The sequence below is a fragment of the Canis lupus genome, chromosome 10 (assembly GCF_048164855.1).
Source record: "Canis lupus baileyi chromosome 10, mCanLup2.hap1, whole genome shotgun sequence".
Classification (NCBI taxonomy): Eukaryota; Metazoa; Chordata; class Mammalia; order Carnivora; family Canidae; genus Canis; species Canis lupus.
In genome coordinates this window covers 70,429,324-70,449,068 of record NC_132847.1, presented here as the reverse complement: position 1 = coordinate 70,449,068, position 19,745 = coordinate 70,429,324, and the positions used below count along the sequence as shown (strand labels likewise).

Genomic DNA, 19,745 nt, shown 5'->3' with positions numbered 1-19,745 from the left:
TTCCAGGGGGTGGATGTTTTGTGATTTGGGGACCAATCTCTTGCTGGGCACTTAGGTGGTTTCTAGTTTTTGCTGTTATAAATAATGCAGAGATGAAGATCAGTGCACACGTGATTTGATAATAACCTTGGTCATTTGAAATGCTTGGTCCCGGGGTTACGACCATTGTTAAGATTTTTTTTTTTTTAAAGCCCAATTAACGATGACAATGCTGCCATCCTTTGTTTTCTAAAATGAGTGCTTCCTTTGCATGGAGACCAGCTTAGACTAAATTCCTAGTTTTGCCAAGAAGTCCCCGTCTCTGAATCTTGGTTTCCCCATCTGTGAAACGGAAGCAGTGATGCCTCTGAGAATAGCACGAGCTTGTGATGTGGTGCTGGTTGCACTCCCAGCGTGAACGAAACGCCCGGACTCAGGATTCTGTGAATCAGGCAGGCCCCTGTGGCTGGAGGCAGATTGTGGGGGCTGCTTCAAGTGGGGTTTTCCCAGTCAGGAGCCACTTCCAACCCGAAGGGAAAGGTCACTGGCGTTCACTGGGAGGAAAGGGCAGAGGCAGCTCTTCCTAAGGTCACATAGTAACCCCTTGCTATGACATAATAGCCGCTGCTGTGTCCTTTGCCCTTCCTGTGTGCCAGGCGCAGGGCTGAGCATGGAGCAAGCCATGTCTCCTTCCCTCCTCCCCACCTCCTCCCCACTGGAATGAGCTTCCAGTCCAAGTAAGGGCTGCCAGAGAGGTCAGCCACTTGCCCATGGCCCCCAGGAAGGGATCAGAGGAGTCACGATGGAACCCAGGACTCCCTGGCTCCAAAGCCTGCTTTTCTCACGCCCCCTGCATGACCCCCCATGATCGGGGACGGAATAGCAGAGACTAACTCGCTGGGACCTTGGTACTAAGTCCACGATTACTGTGAGCCACTGCATGATCTTCGGCAAGTTACTTAACCTCTCTGGCCTTCACATGTGCTGCTGTAAACAAGAGACACTTGCTGAAGGGGATTTTAAGGAGTTGAAGGATGTAGAGGTGCCCGGGGAAAGGCCACGGGGGAGCAGAGAGTAATAAAAGGTTATGACAAATGTGTATCTGCCCGGAGCGCAGGGTCTGTGTTTGATGGTCCCAGGTTGTGTTTTATGAAACTTTGGGTCTATCCCAGAGGCTGAGACAAGTTCTAGGACAAAAAAGGTGCTCAATAAACCTTGACTGCATGGAGGATGCATAGTTGCATGCATGAATGGGTGGGTGGGTAATGGATGGGTGAGTGGGTGGGTGGAGAGGTGGACAGATGGGAGAGTGGGTAATGGATAGATGAGTGGGTGGTGGACAGGTGGATGGATAGATGGAGGAGTGGATGGATAGATGGATGGCTGGGAGGATAAGTAGATGGTTTAAAGGGGGATAGATAGAGGAAGGGAGAGATGGGTGGATGGACGGGTGGATGGATAGACGGGTGAGTGGGTACTGGATGGGTAGGTGGATAGATGTTTGAAAGGATGGATGGTTGGGCCAATGGGTGAATGAATGACGGATGGGTAAGTGGTTGGGAGGATAGTGAATGGATGGGATGGACAGATGGATGGTGGATAGATGGCTGAGTGGGTGCTGGATGGGTGGATGGATAGATGGCTGAGTGGGTGCTGGATGGGTGGATGGGTAGATGGATGGCTAGGAGGATTAGTAGGTGGGTGGATAGGTGGACAGAGGAAGGGAGAGATGGGTGGATGGATGGATGGGTGGATAGATGGGTGAGTGGGTGCTGGGTGGGTAAGTGGTTGGCAGGATAGTGAATGGATGGGTGGATGGATATGTTTTGACCACATCATCCTCCCTCCCTCCCTCCCTTCTTTCCTTCTTTCCATTCAGTCAACAAATATTGAGCATCTACTCTGCAAATACAATAGTAAACAAGAACAGAGGTGTCCTTGCCCCCAAGGAGATCACAGTGCGGTGGGGGAGAAAAATACTAATGAAATGATCGTGTAAATACCTGAAAAACCGGAGCTGTGATAAGTGTTCCAAAGTAGAAGTATTCAGCCCTATGAAAACCTATAAAAGGGAGAATCTGACCCAGTTAGGGAGATCTGAGATTTCCCTGATGAGGTCAAGGTTGAGCTAATGCCTGAAGGACAGTTAGGAGTTAGTTAACTAGGCAAAAGGAAGGAGGGAGGAGCCTGGCAGAGAGATCAGCATGGGCAAAGGCCCTGTGGTTGGAGCAATGTGGCATGGTTAGAGCAGGGAAGGGGGGGCAACCATATGAGAGAGATGGATCAGGAAAGCTGATGGGGGGTAGAGACAGGGATCTTAGGAGCATACTCTGTCCTGGGAACAGCAAGATTTTGCTGAGTCTTCAGAGGAAAGATGAGGGTGAGGATAAGGAGATTGTTACGTGGCTACTGCAGGGGTCCAGTCAAGAGAGGATGTTGACCAGCATAAAGGTCGTGTGGGATTAAGAGTACTAGGGGGGTTTGAGAGGTCTGTAGGAAGTGATCGTGACAGGATCAGGGTCCGAATAGACTATGGGGATGAGGGGGACAGATGGCCAAGGTGCTGCCCAAGCTTCCGGCTTGTGCAACTGGATGGGGTGGTGTTTCCATTTGCTGAGACAGGAAATACTGAAGGGACAGCGGGGTTTGGGGATCAGGATTGAGGGACCGGAGACAACTAGAAGAGGTGATAGGTGAGTACCTGGCCACATGGGGGGGACCAGTGGGATTCTTGCCATCATGAAAGCCCAGCGGGGTGAAATGACTCTGGGAATGTTACACAGCGAGTCCAGAGCTGGTACATCCTAAGCAGTGACCTGTCTTTCCAGAGTTTGAAGCGGAGGATGTGGACAGCCCAGAAAGTTCCATCGTGCCTCTCAGCTGGCTCCCTCAGCAGGATCCTCAACTGGCCGTGACTGAAGAGGAACCGGATGAGGCCCCCGAAGGTCCGGAGGTGGAGGAAGCTGGAGAGAGCTCCCCAAGACTGGAGCATGAGACTGGTCTCAGCTCAGGGGGCAATGGAAACACCAGCCCCGGGGCTCTGGGGTGGGGTCAGGACACAGGCCGTGTGGCCGCTGGCAAGCAAGCCGGTGGAGACAAACTTCCAGAACATTCTGAGGTCAACCCAGCTATTGACCTCAGCTCTGCAAGGTCCTGGAGCAGTGGGACCGTGAGCCTTGACCAGCCCAATGACAGCCTCGAATCTACCTGGGAAGGGGAAACTGATGCCCCCCAGCCCGCCGCCCCGGCAGAAACTTTACCACGGAGCTCCAGCCACCACCGGCTACACGCAAACCCCAGAACCGGAGGTAGTGTTGCTTTGGCAACGCCCACGGAATTCCAGGACTCCTCGGTACCCCAGGCCCAGAGCCTCCAGCGTCCGGCCGGTAAGTGGAGAGAAAGTACCAGCCCTCACCTGGAGGACCATGCTTGGAAACGGACACGGACGTCACCCAAGCCACTCCCTTCTCGGTTCACCGGCTCCATCAGCCCCCTGAATCCACCCAGGCCAGCCCGGCAAGACAGGCTGCCGCCCCGGCAGGGGGCCACTCTGGCTGGCCACTCGGCTGCCGATGCCTCCAAGTACGGGCGGGGGCAGCTGAACTACCCACTCCCCGATTTCTCCAAGGTGGGACCGCGGGTGAGGTTCCCCAAAGATGAGAGCTACCACCCCCCCAAGGCCAAGAGCCACGGCAGGCAGCCTCAGGGCCCTGCCAGGCCTCTGATCTTCAAGTCACCTGCTGAGATTGTGCGGGAGGTACTGCTGAGCAGCGGCGAAGCCTGCCCGGCCAAGGACCCACCTCCTACCCACCCCATCACCAGGGTGCCCCAAGAATTTCAGACACCCGAACAAGCCACCGAGCTGGTCCATCAGCTCCAGGTAAGCTGGACTCACGTCTCTAGGCATGTCACCAAGGCACCTGCCGGCCCCGGTTTGCGGCGGTTTGGGTTTGAGGCGGTTTGGGTAGGAGGTCTTAGGACTGGGCCAGGAATCCCCCGCTGGTAGATGGTTGTTAGGAAGATAGTTCTAAGCCCTTTGCTCAGAAAGAGCAGTGCTGGGGCAGCCCCGGTGGCTCATCGGTTTAGCACCCGCCTTCAGCCCAGGGCCTGGTCCTGGAGACCCAGGATCGAGTCCCACGTCGGGCTCCCTGCATGGAGCCTGCTTCTCCCTCTGCCTGTGTCTCTGCCTCTCTCTCTGCATCTCTCTGTGTCTCTCATTAATAAATAAATAAAATCTTAAAAAAAAAAAAAGTAGTGCTTGCAGCCATGCCACAAGGATAGTCCGCGCTTTTGTTGGTTTTTAACTTCTGCTGTGAGAAATTCAGAACATACATAACACAGAACATGGTATAATGAACCCCCAAGTACCAGCCATGGGGTTCCACCCATGTACCTGCTGCTCAGCCCCCAGCAACCGTCTTCACTCAAGGCCTCGCCTCTTCTCCTACTCACCTTATTGGAATATTTTGAGGCAAATTTTCAGGCATCAAATCATTTTCCCCAGAAGCATTTGAGTGTGTATGTGTGATGATAAGGACTCCATCTGAAGCGTCACAATACCATGAGCGTGCCTGAGAGCCAGCACCAGTTCCTTAATACTGTCCATACCCGGCCCGTTATCTCCGCTCGTGTATTCTGATTGGTTCGAACCATGGTCCAAACACAGCTCACCTATTGCATGTGAGCAATGTGACTTTCAAGTCTCCCCTGTCCCCATTTTTTTTCCAAATCTCTTTCTTCCTTATAATTTTTTTAAAAGATTTTATTTATTTATTCATGAGAGACACAGAGAGAGAGAGAGAGGGGGGCAGAGACCCAGGCAGAAGTAGAAGCAGGCTCCATGCAGGGAGCCCGACGTGGGACTCGATCCCGGGTCTCCAGGATCACGCCCTGGGCCGAAGGCAGGTGCTAAACTGCTGAGCCACCCGGGCGGCCCATCTTCCTTATAATTTATTTGTTGAGGAAACCAGTTCTGTCCTGCAGAGTCTCCCACATTCTGGAGTTTGCCGACACGCCGTCTCCTATCTCTTCCCAAGCTCCCCTGCCCTCTCCTCGTCCTATTTATCGTCGGCCTAGAGCTAGAAGCTTTGTGGGCTTGCAGCCATCTGTTTATTTCCCCATTTCCCCCTCCAGGCCACGAGCTCCACGCGGGTAGGGTTTTTTTTTGGCAAGAGCACGTCACAGGTGGCTCGTTGAAGAGGCACCTGCTGCTTGCTCGCCTCTCATTTGTGATGTCAGTGGCCACCGGTGGCCGTGGCCGTGACCCAGTCCTCCCTTTGGGGGTGGCAGAGTGGTAGTAACCGAATGCCACCATTCCTTCTTGCTGGAAATCTTCTATAAAGTAAAGATTTCCGTCAGCAGCTATTTGGTTACTGGGGTCTTGTTCATGTGGGAAACACAGGAGAAGTGCTCGCTTCCGTCCTAATTCCCAGTTCTCAGAGCTGTCTTCCTCGACATCCCTCAAAGGTGACCGGGTGCCTTTGTTTTTGCCTTCCCCGTGTCGCGACTTGTTTGGGGAAGCCGTTCAGTTTTGTTTAGGGCAAGCAGTGACCCCGGGTACACGCGACTGTGCTCTCTGAGCCTTCTACGGGACCCTCAGAGGACTTATTCTATCTCCCATTAAAAAAAAAAAAAAAACCACCTACGAAGCCCAGGCTCGTCCAGCGCTGGGGGTAGAGGCGGGGAAGAGTCATGGGCCTCGGCCCGCAGCGCCGACAGGTTTGCAGGGAAGAGGCCGGAGGGGCAGGTGCGGCCCCCCAGGACGGGGCCCCCACCCCGATTCACCGTCAGCCGAGCTAGCAGGCTGTCCTGCCGCCTCTCCCACTCGGACCTTGGCCCCGTCGCGGGGCGTGTGCTGCTTGCGAGCCTGGGTGGGGGGCCCTCCCGGCGAGGGCGCGTGACGTGACGTGTCGGCCTCCCTCTCCCGCAGGAGGACTACCACAAGCTCCTCACCAAGTACGCCGAGGCCGAGAACACCATCGACCAGCTGCGCCTTGGCGCCAAGGTACGGGCTGCGTAGGGCGGAGGTGGGCGGGGGGCCTGGCGCCCCGAGGTGATGCTCTCCCACGGCCTTTGCTCCTGCCTCCTGAGACCCTGGGGATACAAGGACCCGGTCCTCCATCTACCACAAGGTCCCTCTGTGACCTTGGACGGTGACCTGCCCTCTCTGGGCTCTATGTCCCTCATCATCGATGAGCTTTGAGGTCCCTGAATCCTAGAATCCGGGGGTTCCCAGGATCTTCACCGGAGCAGCTCTGGGGTCAGACCACCTGGGCTGCGCTCCTGCCTCTATTACCGACCAGCTGTGTGACCCCAAGCAAGTTTCTTGGGCTCTCTGAGCCTCAAGGGAGTAGCACAGAGTTTCTGCTGGGCTCCTGGTGCTTATTTCCTGGGCCTGATCCTTCCTGAATGTCTCCTGCACAGCCTCCCCCTCGCCCCCTGACCCCGTGCCCAGGATGTAGCAGGGGGAGTGCGGAGGGGGAAATCCATCCCCCCACCACCCTGCTCAGCCCCCACCCTGACTTGGGAGGAGGCTGTGAGTTCTCACTTGGGACCTTCCCCTTTCTGGGGTGAGGCAGGAAGTGGGGCCTGTTGCAGCCCCTCGTGGCTTCCTGCTTCAGCCACCCCCTCTTTCACCACCAGGCCACAGAGGAGGAGGGGTGCAAGCTGAGGTGCAGAGATGCAGACCTTCCCTCTCCCACCTGGCCGGCCCCTGTCCTGCTCTGGGACCCCTCCCCTGCCACGGGCTGCTCTCAAGCCTCTAGCGGCACTTCTGGGAAGTGTCCCCGAGACAGCCAGCCGGCGGAGATAAGAAAATGGAAGAGGTCCTGCTCTAGGAGCTCTTGTCCTGCGTCCCCACACCGGCCTCAGGACACAGCAGGTCCCTTCGATTCTGGCCTCCTGGGGCGCATCTGTTGCGGGAGTTGATCAGACCTTCCTCCTGGGAGCCAGTGGGTTCCCCCTTCTAGCTCTCCAAACTACGGAGCCAGGGTCGGGGTGGGAGGGCAGGGGAAGCTGGAGAGGATGTAGGTGCCTCTGTGAGGCACCCTCCCTGGAAGGACCATGCTCACATGGCTGCAGCCTCCTAGAAGCTCCGTGGAGCAAGGCCCTGGTGATCAAATCCAAACCCTCAGCTCCCCCATCTAACAAATTGAGAATTTGGTCCCCCCGGGAGGGGCCGAGGCTGCCAAAGTTCAAGGTCAGGGCAGAGCCTTAGAGCATCACCTCCCTCCCTGTCCTCCTTGCTTCCTCCTTTACTCACTTAAGAGAACGAGCCAGTATGTGGAAAGCGCGTACCAGGGCCTGGCAAATGCTCCCCAAGAGATGGGGACCGTTCTTCCCTGGAGAAATATGAACATGGAGGTGTTTGGTCCACAGGGCAGGCTTGGACACCGTGGGAGCACAGCCGTGGTGCCTCTGGTCATGGGTGCTCCCCAGCCTAGTGGGGACCCGGGTCTCCCCATGGGCGGTCACCTTGTCCTGGCTGATGACCCAGACCCATCTCTCGTGTGTGTCAGGAGCAGCGTAGGAGGGAAGGTGGGAGAGGCTGGGAACGGTTCAGCACCAGCTCACTCACTCTCACTTTCTGGAAAAACAACCCCTTAGTTTGGGGGTTCTCCTCAAGAGAAGGGTGAGCCTAGGTCAGCTAGACTCTTCCAGAAGCAGGATGACTGTCCCCCGGCCCCCCAGTCTCCCAGCTGCCCTGGGGAGTGGTACAGGCAGGGCCCACCATCGCAGTGGGCTGAAGAGGACACGGAGCCCAGGGGAGGCGGGGATGGCACGGGCCTACGGGCCGAGGGGGCCTGGCTTCCAGCTGGGCTTTTCACCCTGCGCCCAGTTCGGTAGCGCCTACCCTGAAGACTCCGGAGACTCCTGAGTGGCCTCCTGCGCAGAGCCCTTCCCAGGAAGGCCAGTTCCTGCAGGCAGGAGTGTCACTGCTCCTTCATACTACCTGGTGGGAGTGGACTCCCCAGGGACCTGCTGAGCTGCGCCCCCCCAATCTGCTCAGAGCGCAAGGGGGAGGCGTGGGCCACATGGGAGGGAGCAGCCCGGGAACATTGCCCTCGGGACGCCCAGGCCAGCCCAGCAATGGGTGGGGACGCAGGGGAAGGGGACTGGCATTCACAGGAAACGGGTGCCAGGCCCCAGGCTAAGTACTACCAAGGGGACCTCGCTTGAGCTTCCCAAGAGAAAACTGAGGCACAGCCAAGCTGTGGTTTGTTCAACACCCTACAGCTGGTAGGGGATTAAACCTTGGGGGATTAAACCTATGTCTGCCTGATGCCAGAGTGGGCGCCCTTGTCCCCAGGCCTGGGTGAGCAGGACTCGGCTGTGGTGCTGTGTAGGTGGCCGAGGCACGCGGATGGGGTGGGGGTGGGGGCGCGGGGGCCTGATGGGAACAGCAGCAGCGATAGTGAGGTTTACTGACCACCGTCCTGAGTGATTTACCACTGGGCGCGCGGGCTCGGAGAAGCTCAGAAACCTGCCCATCGCCAGCAAGCAGGTGCCAGAGCCGGGCTGGAGCCCAGCAGCCTGGCTCCTAAGCCTGACATCAAGCCCACCCTCTTCTAGAAGAACCAGGTCTTGCAGCTGGCGAGGCTGCCGGAGAGTCCCCAGGCCCGGGCTGGGTGGGGGCACCACTGGATCGGACCCAGGGCTGCTCAGGAGTCACTGCCAGGCTCCAGCTCAGGGCCAGAGTTGGTGGTGATCTCACCGATGCGCTGCCGCGCCGTCACCTCCCCCCAGCTGTCCTTGGGCTCAGCTGCAGGGGCATCTGGATCCGGGCCAGACCAGATACTCCCCCAGAAAGAATTGGGGGCAGGGAGTGACATAAAGCTGCTTATCCTAAAATGTGCGTTCTGCTGACCACTCGTGGGTGGGTCCGGGAACCCCGCTAATGGAGGTGGAGGCAGGGGGCCTGGAGGTTAGTCTTCAGAGGAGTCGGGGAACATTTCCTCTTCTCTCTACTCCCCCCTCCTCGCCCCATTCATAAAGCCCATTAGCATTTTAAAGGCTGTGAGAAGCCCATCTGTGCGAGACTAGCCCGTTACTTAACCCCGTGTCTCCCACACTCGCTGGTCTACTGTTCACGGATTAACCCCCCTGAGGGAGCCGATCCAGCCTCAGGGAGCTCCGCGGGACACCCTGGCTTAAAAGGGGTGCCGGGGTGCTGGGGCGGGTGCTGGCTACGGCCAGAGACAGATCCCCAAAGGGAGGGGCCTGAGCAGCTTCGAATTACCCACACTCACCCCCCATCCTTCCCAGCCCATCCCCTGAAACAGCCCGGTCCTGTCACTCGCAAGGTTGGGCCTTGCTGGGCCAGGCCTGGGGCTGGGGGAGGGGCGGGGTGGGCAGGTGAGGCAGGCAGGAGGGCTGGGCTTTCCCCAGATTTGGGTCACCCTGGGAGGAAAGGGGTGCTGATGGAAAAGCCCCCACAGGCGGGTCTGAGCAGATGGTGGAGGGGATTATTAAAATCCAGCTTTGTTCTCATCAGAGGCTGGGTCTGAAGGAGGGGGAGGCGGTGGGGGCCAGGCCATGCTGGGCCATTGTCCCTCACTTTGGAGTAGATTTTTCTGCCACAGCCAGGACGTGAAGAGCAGCTTAAGCAGGGAGAGGCTGCCTGCCAGGGGGCTAGGGAGCGCCCTTTATCAGGCATACCCTGGGGCAGCAGGGGGCAGTAAGATAAGCAGCCTGTAGGGGAATAGCTTTTCCAAGGACCTGCCTCCTTGATGGCCGCATAAATGACAATGGTGATGGTGATGGTGATATGATGATGAAGATAATGATGATGGTAGTGATGGTGATGATGGTGATGGCGATGATGGTGGTGATAGTGATAGTGGTGGTGATGGTGATGACAGTGGTGGTGATGATAATGGTGATAAAGACGGTGGTGATGGTTATGACAATGGTGATGACGATGGTGATGACGATGGTGACAATGGTGATGATGGCGATAATAATGGTGATGTGCAATGATGGTAACAGCAGTAATAATGGTGATGATGAATGTGAGGGTGGTGGCTTCTGTTTATTGAGCACTCACTTTGTGCACAGAGAATTAGCTAAATCACCTGTTCTAGGACTCGAATGTGGGCAGGGGTAAGGCCCACTGGTCATTATTTTTAGCTTTGTGGGCCAAACAGCCTCCGTGGTGATGGCTCAACCCCACTGTTGTAGCCTGAAAAACCATGGACAATACATAGGCAAGCATAGCTGTGTCCACTAGAACATTGTTTCCAAAAACAGACCATAGTTTGCCAAACCCCCACACTGGACCACCGTGCGCACACGGTCTTCTGTGACCTTGGCCTCCCCGGCCATCAGCCTGACTCCAGATGCTCCCGCAGACACTGGGCTGCTTACCATTTGGAGTCCACCCTCCAATGCTGGAGACCTGCGACGGGAGAGATCGGCTAGTTCACTTGTTGGTTTACTCACCCATTCAAACAACTCTCAATTGCTGTTACTATCAATGTGATAATTATGATTGAAAATGTTTTTATTTATGAGAAATATTATATGGTTGTAATTATAATTGCAGCATATGAAATACTACATTAATTATTGTGGTTACATTGTAAATTATTGTAACAAATGTTAAAAATTACTAATATGGAAAACCATAGACCTTAGGGTCACAGCAGGATTATAATCTCAGCCCAAGGATTTATAGCTGGAGATTTTGAGTGAGTGACTTAACCCGAATCTCCGTTTCCTCTTCTGTAAAATGGGGATGATCGTCCCTGCCCTGCCTCCCCTTCAGGATTGCCGTAGAGAGGATGGAGGGGCATATAAGTCCTTGGCCCAGTGTTTGGTTCCCCACCCAAGGGCTCCACTAAAAGTAGTATTTATCATTATGAGGCATGTTTGTTGAGCGCCTAAGTGATGGTGTGAATGAAGGTGAGGCCTGCTGCGGGGTTTGCCCCAACCCTTACTTGGCTTTGCTCATGTCTCCCCTTCCTGGCAGGTGAACCTGTATTCGGACCCGCTTCAGCCCAGCCACAGCATCCACACAGGGACGATGCCCCAGGGGACCAAGGTCTTATCCTTTACCATCCCACAGCCCCAGTCGGTGGTATGGTGGTCAGGCTCCACCGAAGCCTCACAGATCTCTGGGGCCTCAGGTGAGTCTGCTAGTGGAAATGGGACTGGGGAGCCTTCTGCCTGTTTTTCTGCTCTGGGGGTACTTGGGTCACCTTGGGGTGGCACTGGCTTCAGGCCAGGGGAGGGAGGGAGATGAGGCCCTTCTCTGGGACCTATGACTTGAGGAGGCCAAATGGAGATGTGGAGAGCATCTTACCCAGAGCCGGAGCAGCCTGGGGAAAGCCCAAGCTCTGCACTTAGCGGTTGGGGGATCTCAGGCCCAAATGCATAACAGAGGACCCCACATGGGGGCCAAGGCTTGCTGGGTGCATGATCCCAATTAATCTCCACATCAAGCCTTCTGACAGTTAAGGAAACTGAGGCTCGGAGGGGCGAGGACATGCTACAGGTCACACTGCCGCGGGGGAGCGGGGAGGGTGGGGATTGGAACCCGAGTCTTTCTGAGTTAGAGCCTGAACTACTGTGCGGGAAACCAGAGGCCTGTGTTGGCTCCAGCTGTGTGATCTGGGGCAGACCCAGACCTCGTTCTCCGCCCTCCCCCGTGCACGGAGTCTACACCGCGCAGCCTGCTTCCTGGGGCCCCATGTAAAGACAGTGGAGGGTGTGTGGTGTGGAGGCGCGGGGTTAGGGGTTCAAGCCCAGGCAGGACAGCTCCTGGCCCCCGCGCTGACTGGTGGTGTATCCCAGGGTGGCCGTCCGCTCAAGGAGACCTGAGCCCCTGCTCGTCTGCCCCAGCGTGGCCCCCGGAGAACCCAGGCAGCACCCAGGACCAGCCCTCAGCAGCGCGGACCCAGGAATTGGCTTCTTGGGCCAACCAGTTCCTGGCCAAGGTGAGGACCACCCCAGCCTTCCCCGGGGGGCACACAGGACTCACCCCGAGAGAGCAGAGCCTCAGCCCGCTTGAGGGAGAAGCTCTCTGCCAGGCTGGCTTGTCCCTTCCCTGCTGGGGGGATCTTGGCCATCTCGAAACCGTGAGGCTCTCCCCCGGTTTAGAGCCCCCTCCTTGTCACTCAGCGCTGGGTCTAACTCCCTTTTTTGGCCCCATGTCTCATCCGACTCCCTCCAGTTGTGCTTGAAAGCATCTCCCGGTTCACCCCCCGCCCCAGGGGAGACTCCCCGCTCTTTTCAGGATTCTGGAAGGACAACGGATCTCCGCTGTACCTTTTCCTCTTTGGCGTAAATCACCCCACTTTTTTAGCTTATTCATTACAGAAATCAATTCTCAGTCACTTGTCAAAGGGCCTTTATGTTTTCACCAAACAGTCCAAATAACTGGGAGTTGTTTGCAGGTCTATTTATAACCATACACTTGGCCTTGTGCCAAAAGCGCTTTAAAGGGGCTGAGAAAATACTTGCATTTTAACCGTATTCTGGAGACGGAAGTCTGGAAACCAGGGCCAAGGGGAAGTAAAAGTAGAAAAAACTAGTGTGAACTTAGCGTAAAGTGACGAAACAAAATGCCCCGTCGGACCCTTTGGCAGGCCCAGGTTTGGCTTTGAGCTTCCTAGCTGTCGATGCAAAAAGGGAAATGCAACAGTTACACATATTACCACGTCCATAAAACAGTTCCCTCAGAGAAATACCGCCATGCTTTTGTTCGTTTATTTTTCTGGTAAGTTTTATTGAAGTAGAATTCACATGTCTCACACTTTGCTCCTTGGAAGTTCATGCTTCAGTGGGTTTCAGTGGACTCAGTCATGCAGCCATCCCTACAAGTCACTCTACAAACACTTTCATCCCCCCAATAAGAAACTCCCTATCCATGAAGCGGTCGCTCCCCCCCCCCCCCCCCGCCCCAGCTCCTGGCACCTGTGCATCTACTTTCTGCCTCCAAGAGTTTGCTTGTTCTGGACATTTCCCATAAATAGAGTCACGTAATATTCGTCCTTTGGTGCCTGGCTTCTGTCACTGAGCAGAACATCTTCCAAGTTCATCCATCACAGTAACACGAACAAGGACTTTTATCTTGTTCAATCACCACCGTTCTGAGTCCCGTAACTGGAGGGATATTGCTTCTTGTCCTGAATGTTGTTTTTTTAAAGATTTATTTACTTATTCATGACAGACACACACAGAGAGGCAGAGACACAGGCAGAGGGAGAAGCAGGCTCCATGCAAGGAGCCGGACGCGGGACTCGATCCCGGGACCCTGGGGTCACGCCCTGAGCTGCCGAAGGCAGACGCTCAACCGCTGAGCACCCCCAGGCGTCCCTCACCTGTTTCTTTTTTACATTTTAAATATGTCTGCTAGAAAATTTTATTTTGTAGAAAATTTTAAACTTCAGGGCTCCTGGGTGGCTCAGTGGTTGAGTGTCTGCCTTCAGCCTGGGGCATGATCCTGGGATCCTGGGATCAAGTCCCGCATCAGGTGCCCTGCAGGGAGCCTGCTTCTGCCTCTCTCTGTGTCTCTCATGAATCAATAAGTGATATCTTTAAAAAAAAAAAAAAGAAAGAACATTTTAAACTGCGTATGTAGCTTACATTATATTTCTGTTTTATATATCATATAACTTATGTAATATCACTGTATTATATCAACTTCTATATTATATTTTGGCAGTAACCTAGAGCTTTCCTAGAAATCCCAGAAAGCCCCAAATCCCCTTGGCCCCTTTTTTCCCAGTTAAAAAAAATTTTTTTTTGTTAAGGTAATAGATGCACATGGTGCAGACCCTCACAGAGTACAAAGGGCATATTCAGTGAAAAGTCTCTTTTCCCGTACTTGCCTTTCTCTTTCATGCAAAAATGTTCAACACACACATACGTGTTTATAGAAATGGTCACATGAGTATGTACGCTGTGCTGTACCCTGACTTCTCCAATATGCTGAAGTTGAATATTTCTGGGTAGGCAATGAATTCACTTTGTTCAAAGTTCAAAAGATGCATATAGTAGAAATGCCTGCTCCCGCCCCTGCCACCCAGTTCTCTGCCCCGGAAGCAATGAGCGTTTAGTTCCCTGCCTCCTTCTAGGGGTCGTTTATAATCTACAAGCCAACGTGTTTATATTTGTCCTTTTTAATTCTCGCTATATTTTACACAGATGGTAGCATAGCATAGAGCCTGGGCTGTACCTTGATTTGACACTGAGAAGTGGGTCTTAACTTATAAGAAAGCACCTGCACCTACCCCTTCCTCTTCTTGATGGCTGCATACTATTCCACAGACAGGCTTTTAGATGGTCTCCCACTGCGCCCCACTGATGCTGCAGCGAACAGCCCTGTCTCATAGGTCTCCACGCACACGAGTGAGTGTGCTTTGCTATTGATAAATTCTGGGAGGCTCCGCTTGGATGTTTTTCAAAGGCTACTGTGGCCGAGGCCAGTGGTGGAGTCAACTTCTGGCATCCGCCTTTCCGCGCTTGGCAGGCAACCCGCATCCGGAGGCGGGACCCAGCTCCCCGTGCCAGAGTGTGAATGTGACTAAGTGTGTGTGTGTGTGTGTGTGTGTGTGTGGCGGGGGTGGGGTGGGGGTGGGGGCCTGCGGGACTCCTCTTCCGGGGTCTGGATTCACGGAGTGTGTTTCCTTCCCCTCCCAATGTCCAGGTGGAGTCCTTCGCAGGACTGCTGCAGGCAGGACGGCTCACGCCCCAGGACCAACTCAAGGTACTGCCCCCTTTGGGAGATGCCCTTGGAGCTGCCAGGCAAGGCAACCGCCCAGCTCCCCCGGCCGAGTCTCTGAGGCCTCGTCTGCCACGAGACAGGCCAGAGAATCCCAGACACACTGTCTCCGTTCAGAGCAAACAGCCCTGGCGCGGCTTGTCGTGATCACGGTCGTTGTATCACGGTATTGCCACTTCTCTGGCAGTGGTGCTGGCGTGCCAGGCGCCGTGCAAGCCTTTGATGCCCCTGATTTCATTTTCTCATAGAAAGCCGGTAAGGCAGTTACAGTCATCGCCCCCATGTAACTGGAATGGAATGGGGCGACCCCACCGGCGACTGGCAGGCCGCTTAGCTTGTAGGCAGCAGAGCCCAGACCCAGGTCCATCTGATTCCCAAGTCCAGGGGGGTCATCGCTGCCTTGCACCGCTTGCTGCGGGGTATCCTGCTTCTCAGCAACCAGAGGAAGACTCTCTCTCTCTCTCTCTCTCTCTCTCTCTCTTTTTTTTCTTACTTCTCCTTATTATAAAAGTAATTGCCCAATATTTGAAAGCCAAGGGGAAAGGGGGAGGAGAGCCCTAATCCAACCCCTACTGGCTTATTTCCTTTTGGACTTCGGTATTTCTGGGTGAACTATCGTCATATGTAAAATCTAGATTTCTGCTGTATCAGCCGGGATCCTGGGAAGAAGCAGGGGGAGCTCTCAAAGCTGGGAGTGAGGGGGTCTGTGAAGGGGCCGTTAGCAGGGCTGTGGACGGCATCGGAGGATCTGACAAGAAACGGGGGCTCGGGGACCGGCTGCTCCCTCCCAGGTCTCTTTCAGACCCCACTGGGGGCACAGAGGAGGGTGGGGGGAGGTGCTGAGGCGGGGCAGAGAGGGGCAAATGCAACACCCCTGGTTTGTAATAAATACTGCATTTTCACCACGTCATTACTATGTTACTAATGACTCTGTTACCACGGAGACATCATCTGTTTTCCAACTGCAAAATGTGCCCTATGTGTCACAGTATCTCAGTGAGCAGATGAGCAAGGACCTTGAAAATCAAAACCATTCTTTTTCCTCCCCTCATCTTAACTCCCCCCATACCCGGGGAGGCGGAGAGCTGCTGGAAGAGCACGCTTCCCCGGGAACGAGACTTGAGGTTGCCCTTGCACTGTCTGCTGTCTTCATAGAAGGAGTGGGATGGGGACGATAATAAGCCAGGGATGATGATCCGACCTCCCGCAGTTTTAGCCGTCCGTGAGCTATCACCACCTTTGCTCTGGAGGCCCAGCATCATCGTTTGGCCCACGAGCCCTGAAGCTAGAGCCCCCGGGTTCAAACCCCGATTACAACTTGCTCGCTCACTGTGTGACCTTCACCAACTTGACCTCTCTGTGCCTCAGTTCCTCCTCTTCAAATGAAGATGATAAGTCACCCCTCTCACTAGGATTGTGTTGGAAATTAAATGAATGATGCAAAGCGCTTTAGCACAGAGCCTCAGGGCTCGCTCGGTAGCCGTAGCCTGCTGTTACCAGTATGGTGGTGGTAAGATCACCTGTCGTGACAGTCTCGAAGGATTTGGGAACAGACTGACTCATGTTCCCAGATCCACAGTTTTGAAACTAAGCCTGAGGATCCCTGGTCTCTCAAGAGCTAGGTCCTTATGGGGACAGAGTGATGGCACATTTGCCACTATGACCACCATGAAACATCAGAGTACTTGTAGCTCTGTCCAGGAGAGACTGGTGCTCTCTGGAGCTGGGACCAAGGCTCCAGGCCGTGCCTCCGCCTTGCCAATCTGATGGCAGACAGCTAGACCGGGGCGGGCAGGTTTTAGGGTTTGGACTCCAGCCTTCCAGGGACCTGGGAGCCCAGGAGATGGGTCTCTGCCGGCCACCCCTAGCCCCCACCCACCACCATGAGCTAGCTATCTGCTTCCCTGGATCTGCAGGGAAAGAGCCCAGCGGGCCTGGGCACTCAGTCCTTCTGGCCTGGTCTGGTTTCAGGGCTTCCAGCGCCTGAAGGCTGCCCACGCAGCCCTGGAGGAGGAGTACCTGAAGGCCTGCAGGGAGCAGCAGCTGGCCCAGCCGCCTCCCGGCTCCCAGGGGATGTCTGGAAAATTCGATCCTGGCAGGTACGTGCTGGGGAGGGAGGCCGCTGGTTCCCTTGGCCATGGAGAGGGGCGCACTTCATCCTCATGATTCATACACTACGGGAAAGGGAGATACCCTACCCCACTTAGCAGCATAGCCAGGTCAGGGGGACACTGGAGGCTGAGATTTGTGTCCTTTTAGACTCACTGCAATGAGATGTGACCTTGGAGATGAGACCTGACAGGCCAGAGTGGGGAGGGATTAGCCAAGTCCCCACAGCCTGCAGGTGCACGGGTTGGCGGGGGGGGGGGGGGGGGGTACTCAGGTAGAGGGCTCCTGGTGCCCAGTACAGTTCCCTTTTCACCTTGTTGTTTCGAGTCCCCCACGTAATCCAAATCAGGGCATTAGGTGGCCCCCTTGGGGGCATCCTCTGGGGTTTCTGCCCTGAAGCACGGCTTCCCCGCCCTGCCCCCCCTGGGGCTGCTGTCACAGGCTCCGGGCGCTGATGTCTCCCCATTCCAGGGAGCTAGAGGAGGAGATATTCCAGCTGGGAATTCGCCTGGAAGAGCTGAAGGACCGCATGGAGCAGAAGCAGCCAGAGCCTGAGCGAGCCGGGTCGGACTCGGCACCGGACAGCCCCCCGGCCACCACGTCCCCGCACCAGCCGGCCGACCTGCCCTCTCTCTCAGGCCCAGGCCGCACGCCCGCCGGCCAGCCCCGCCGCCCTCAGGTACCTTCCTCCCAGCCATCCTGACCGTTCCTTCTCTTCTTCATTGATTGACCTCCTCACTACATACTTGCTGTGAATTATGTACCAAATGCCAGCACGCGTGGCACACGGCGCAGCAGGGGAAACAGCCTGTGCAAAGACCCTGTGGCTCCAGTATGGAAAGCGAGGGGGCTGCTCTCTGGGAGCTGCGCCCGGAGAGGCAGGCAGGGGCCCCATGGTGTTAGGGGCCTGCGAAGCAGGGCAAGGGTTTGGCCTTAAACTCTGCTGGGTTTCTCCAGTAGGGGGTGTGAGAAGAGGGTGTGCGGGGAGGTGGGGTGGGGAGCAGGGAGATGGAGGCTGTGTGTGGACCTGAGCGAGGTGTAGAAGGCACGTTCGCCTGGCCTTGCGGTGCTGGTGAGAGGAAGGACGGGGGAAAGGGATGGCCTCCAGCGTCCCTGGGGACTGTTCAGAGATCAGGGCTCTCTAGATAAGGGCCATGTGCAGAAGGGACTTTTAGAAGTCTCTCCGGCCCTCGTCACCCTGCAAGATGGTGAACTTCATGGCGTTGTCGAGCAGAGTGAGCGTCCAGCAGTCACGCCAGTGACAGTAGTAGAGTGTCCCTGTCTGGCTGCCCTACTGCACAGATGTGTCTGTCGGGGACGGAGCCGGAGGAAGGGCCGGCGTGGTGGGTGAGGTGGGCAGATGGGGGGCTGTGCGCAGGCTCCCCCACTGGGGAAGGTCCCCCAGGGGCGCTGCATGCACTAATGGGCGAAAACCCAAGCACATCATCCCGAGGGGTCCCGCGCTCCCCCAGGGATGGTTGTTTTGGAGGCTGGGTGTCCATATCGGAATGGAGCGGGGCAGGAGAGGCGCTTCTGTGGGAGATCTGGGTTCAGATCTCAGCCCTGCCCCTCGCCTCTGCTATAAGTTCAGGCAAATCATTTGAGCTTCGGGTTCCTGTCTGTAAAATGGGTTGCAATAGCCGTCGCTGTTGGGCGCATCATGCAGTGCTGTCTGGACAGAGCCTGGCGGGTAGTAGATGTTCAGTTAACGGCCCTCGGTAGTAAAGATCGCACAGTCCAGCCCCTGCGTTCTGCACACACGTGAAAGGGTGAGAGGGTTGGTGAGTCTAACCTACTGTCGGCATCCAGCATGAGCCTGTATAAGGCAGGTCCCTAAAACAGTAGTGTTAGGTTATCTGCTACATCTCTGTCCCTCCGCCTTTCTGGTCCCAGCCTGACGCTGCCAGCTTGGGCCTCTGTGTGTCGCACGGGAACGTGGAGCTTAGCGCCACCAGCAGTGAGGTGGAGGACAGGCCCCTGGGCCTCCCGGCCCCACTCAGGCACAAGGAGCTGCAGGTGGAGCAGGATTTCCATGGCCTCCTGGAGCGGTGAGTACCAGGACCGAGGCCCCGGCGGGGGGAGTCCGGCCCCGAGAGCCAGGGACTGGATCTTGGCTGGCTCCCTGGACCGAAGTCATGTTCCTCTCTGTGCTCTGTAGGTATCTCAGCGTGAAGTCTCTCCCAGAAGCCATGAGGATGGAGGAGGAGGAGGGGGATGAGGCGGAGGAGGAGGAAGACGGCCAAGGCCGTATCCTGGAAGTGGATGAGCCAGCTCCAGCTCCGGGAAAAGCCGAGGCCTCCAGGATCCCCATAAGGCAGCTCCCAGCCCTGGCTGAAAGAAGTCACAGGGCCCCCCCCAAGTACGTCAGGGAGCCTCCCCGACTCGTCCATGCACCAACCCCGAAACCCCAGGGGTGGTAACCGTCGTCGTGAGCTAGACGGCTCTCCAAAGGGACGTGCCCACCCGGGACAGCACTTGCAGTGATTTCGGGTGGCGCGGGGCAGAGGCAGGGTTGGATGGTATTACGCTCCGTTGCAGTCTCAGGCCCTCCAAGCTCATCAAGGAGGAAGCTTCAGTGCTCGTATGTCCTTAGTGCCTCTCTTGATCTTCCTTTAAAAAGAAAAAGAGAAAGAAAGACACAGAACAAGGGAGCAGGCCTCGGGCCCAGGGCCTCTGGCCGCCAACCAGATCTGTCTAGAAGAGAATAATACCATTTTCATGTTTCTTCCGTCCATTTCCGGAGTTCATTTCTCTTTGTCACACAAAATAGACTGATCTTCCATTTCTAATGAGGCCCTAAGCCTTTGAGTAGTTGGAAGTTTATAAAAGTGGCTGAAGTCGGGAAGGGGGTACCCAAGTTCCTGAAGCCTGAGAAATGGCACCGTAGCGCATTCATTTCCCACACTGTTTCCGCGGTGGTGTGTCGGGTGGG

At 55.8% G+C, this 19,745-nt stretch overlaps 1 protein-coding gene across 4 annotated transcripts in view; it reads left to right on the top strand.

Moving 5' to 3' along the window:
• AKNA (AT-hook transcription factor) overlaps nt 1-19,745 on the top strand; it is a 50,761-nt gene that overhangs the window by 15,073 nt on the left and 15,943 nt on the right. For all 4 annotated transcript variants that reach the window (XM_072842502.1, XM_072842503.1, XM_072842500.1 and 1 more), the window contains 9 exons: nt 2,808-3,859; nt 5,909-5,983; nt 10,949-11,105; nt 11,773-11,915; nt 14,630-14,689; nt 16,676-16,803; nt 17,285-17,492; nt 18,707-18,861; nt 18,972-19,172. In XM_072842502.1, the coding sequence (XP_072698603.1) occupies nt 2,808-3,859; nt 5,909-5,983; nt 10,949-11,105; nt 11,773-11,915; nt 14,630-14,689; nt 16,676-16,803; nt 17,285-17,492; nt 18,707-18,861; nt 18,972-19,172 (2,179 nt within the window). The remainder of the gene's footprint in view (nt 1-2,807; nt 3,860-5,908; nt 5,984-10,948; nt 11,106-11,772; nt 11,916-14,629; nt 14,690-16,675; nt 16,804-17,284; nt 17,493-18,706; nt 18,862-18,971; nt 19,173-19,745) is intronic.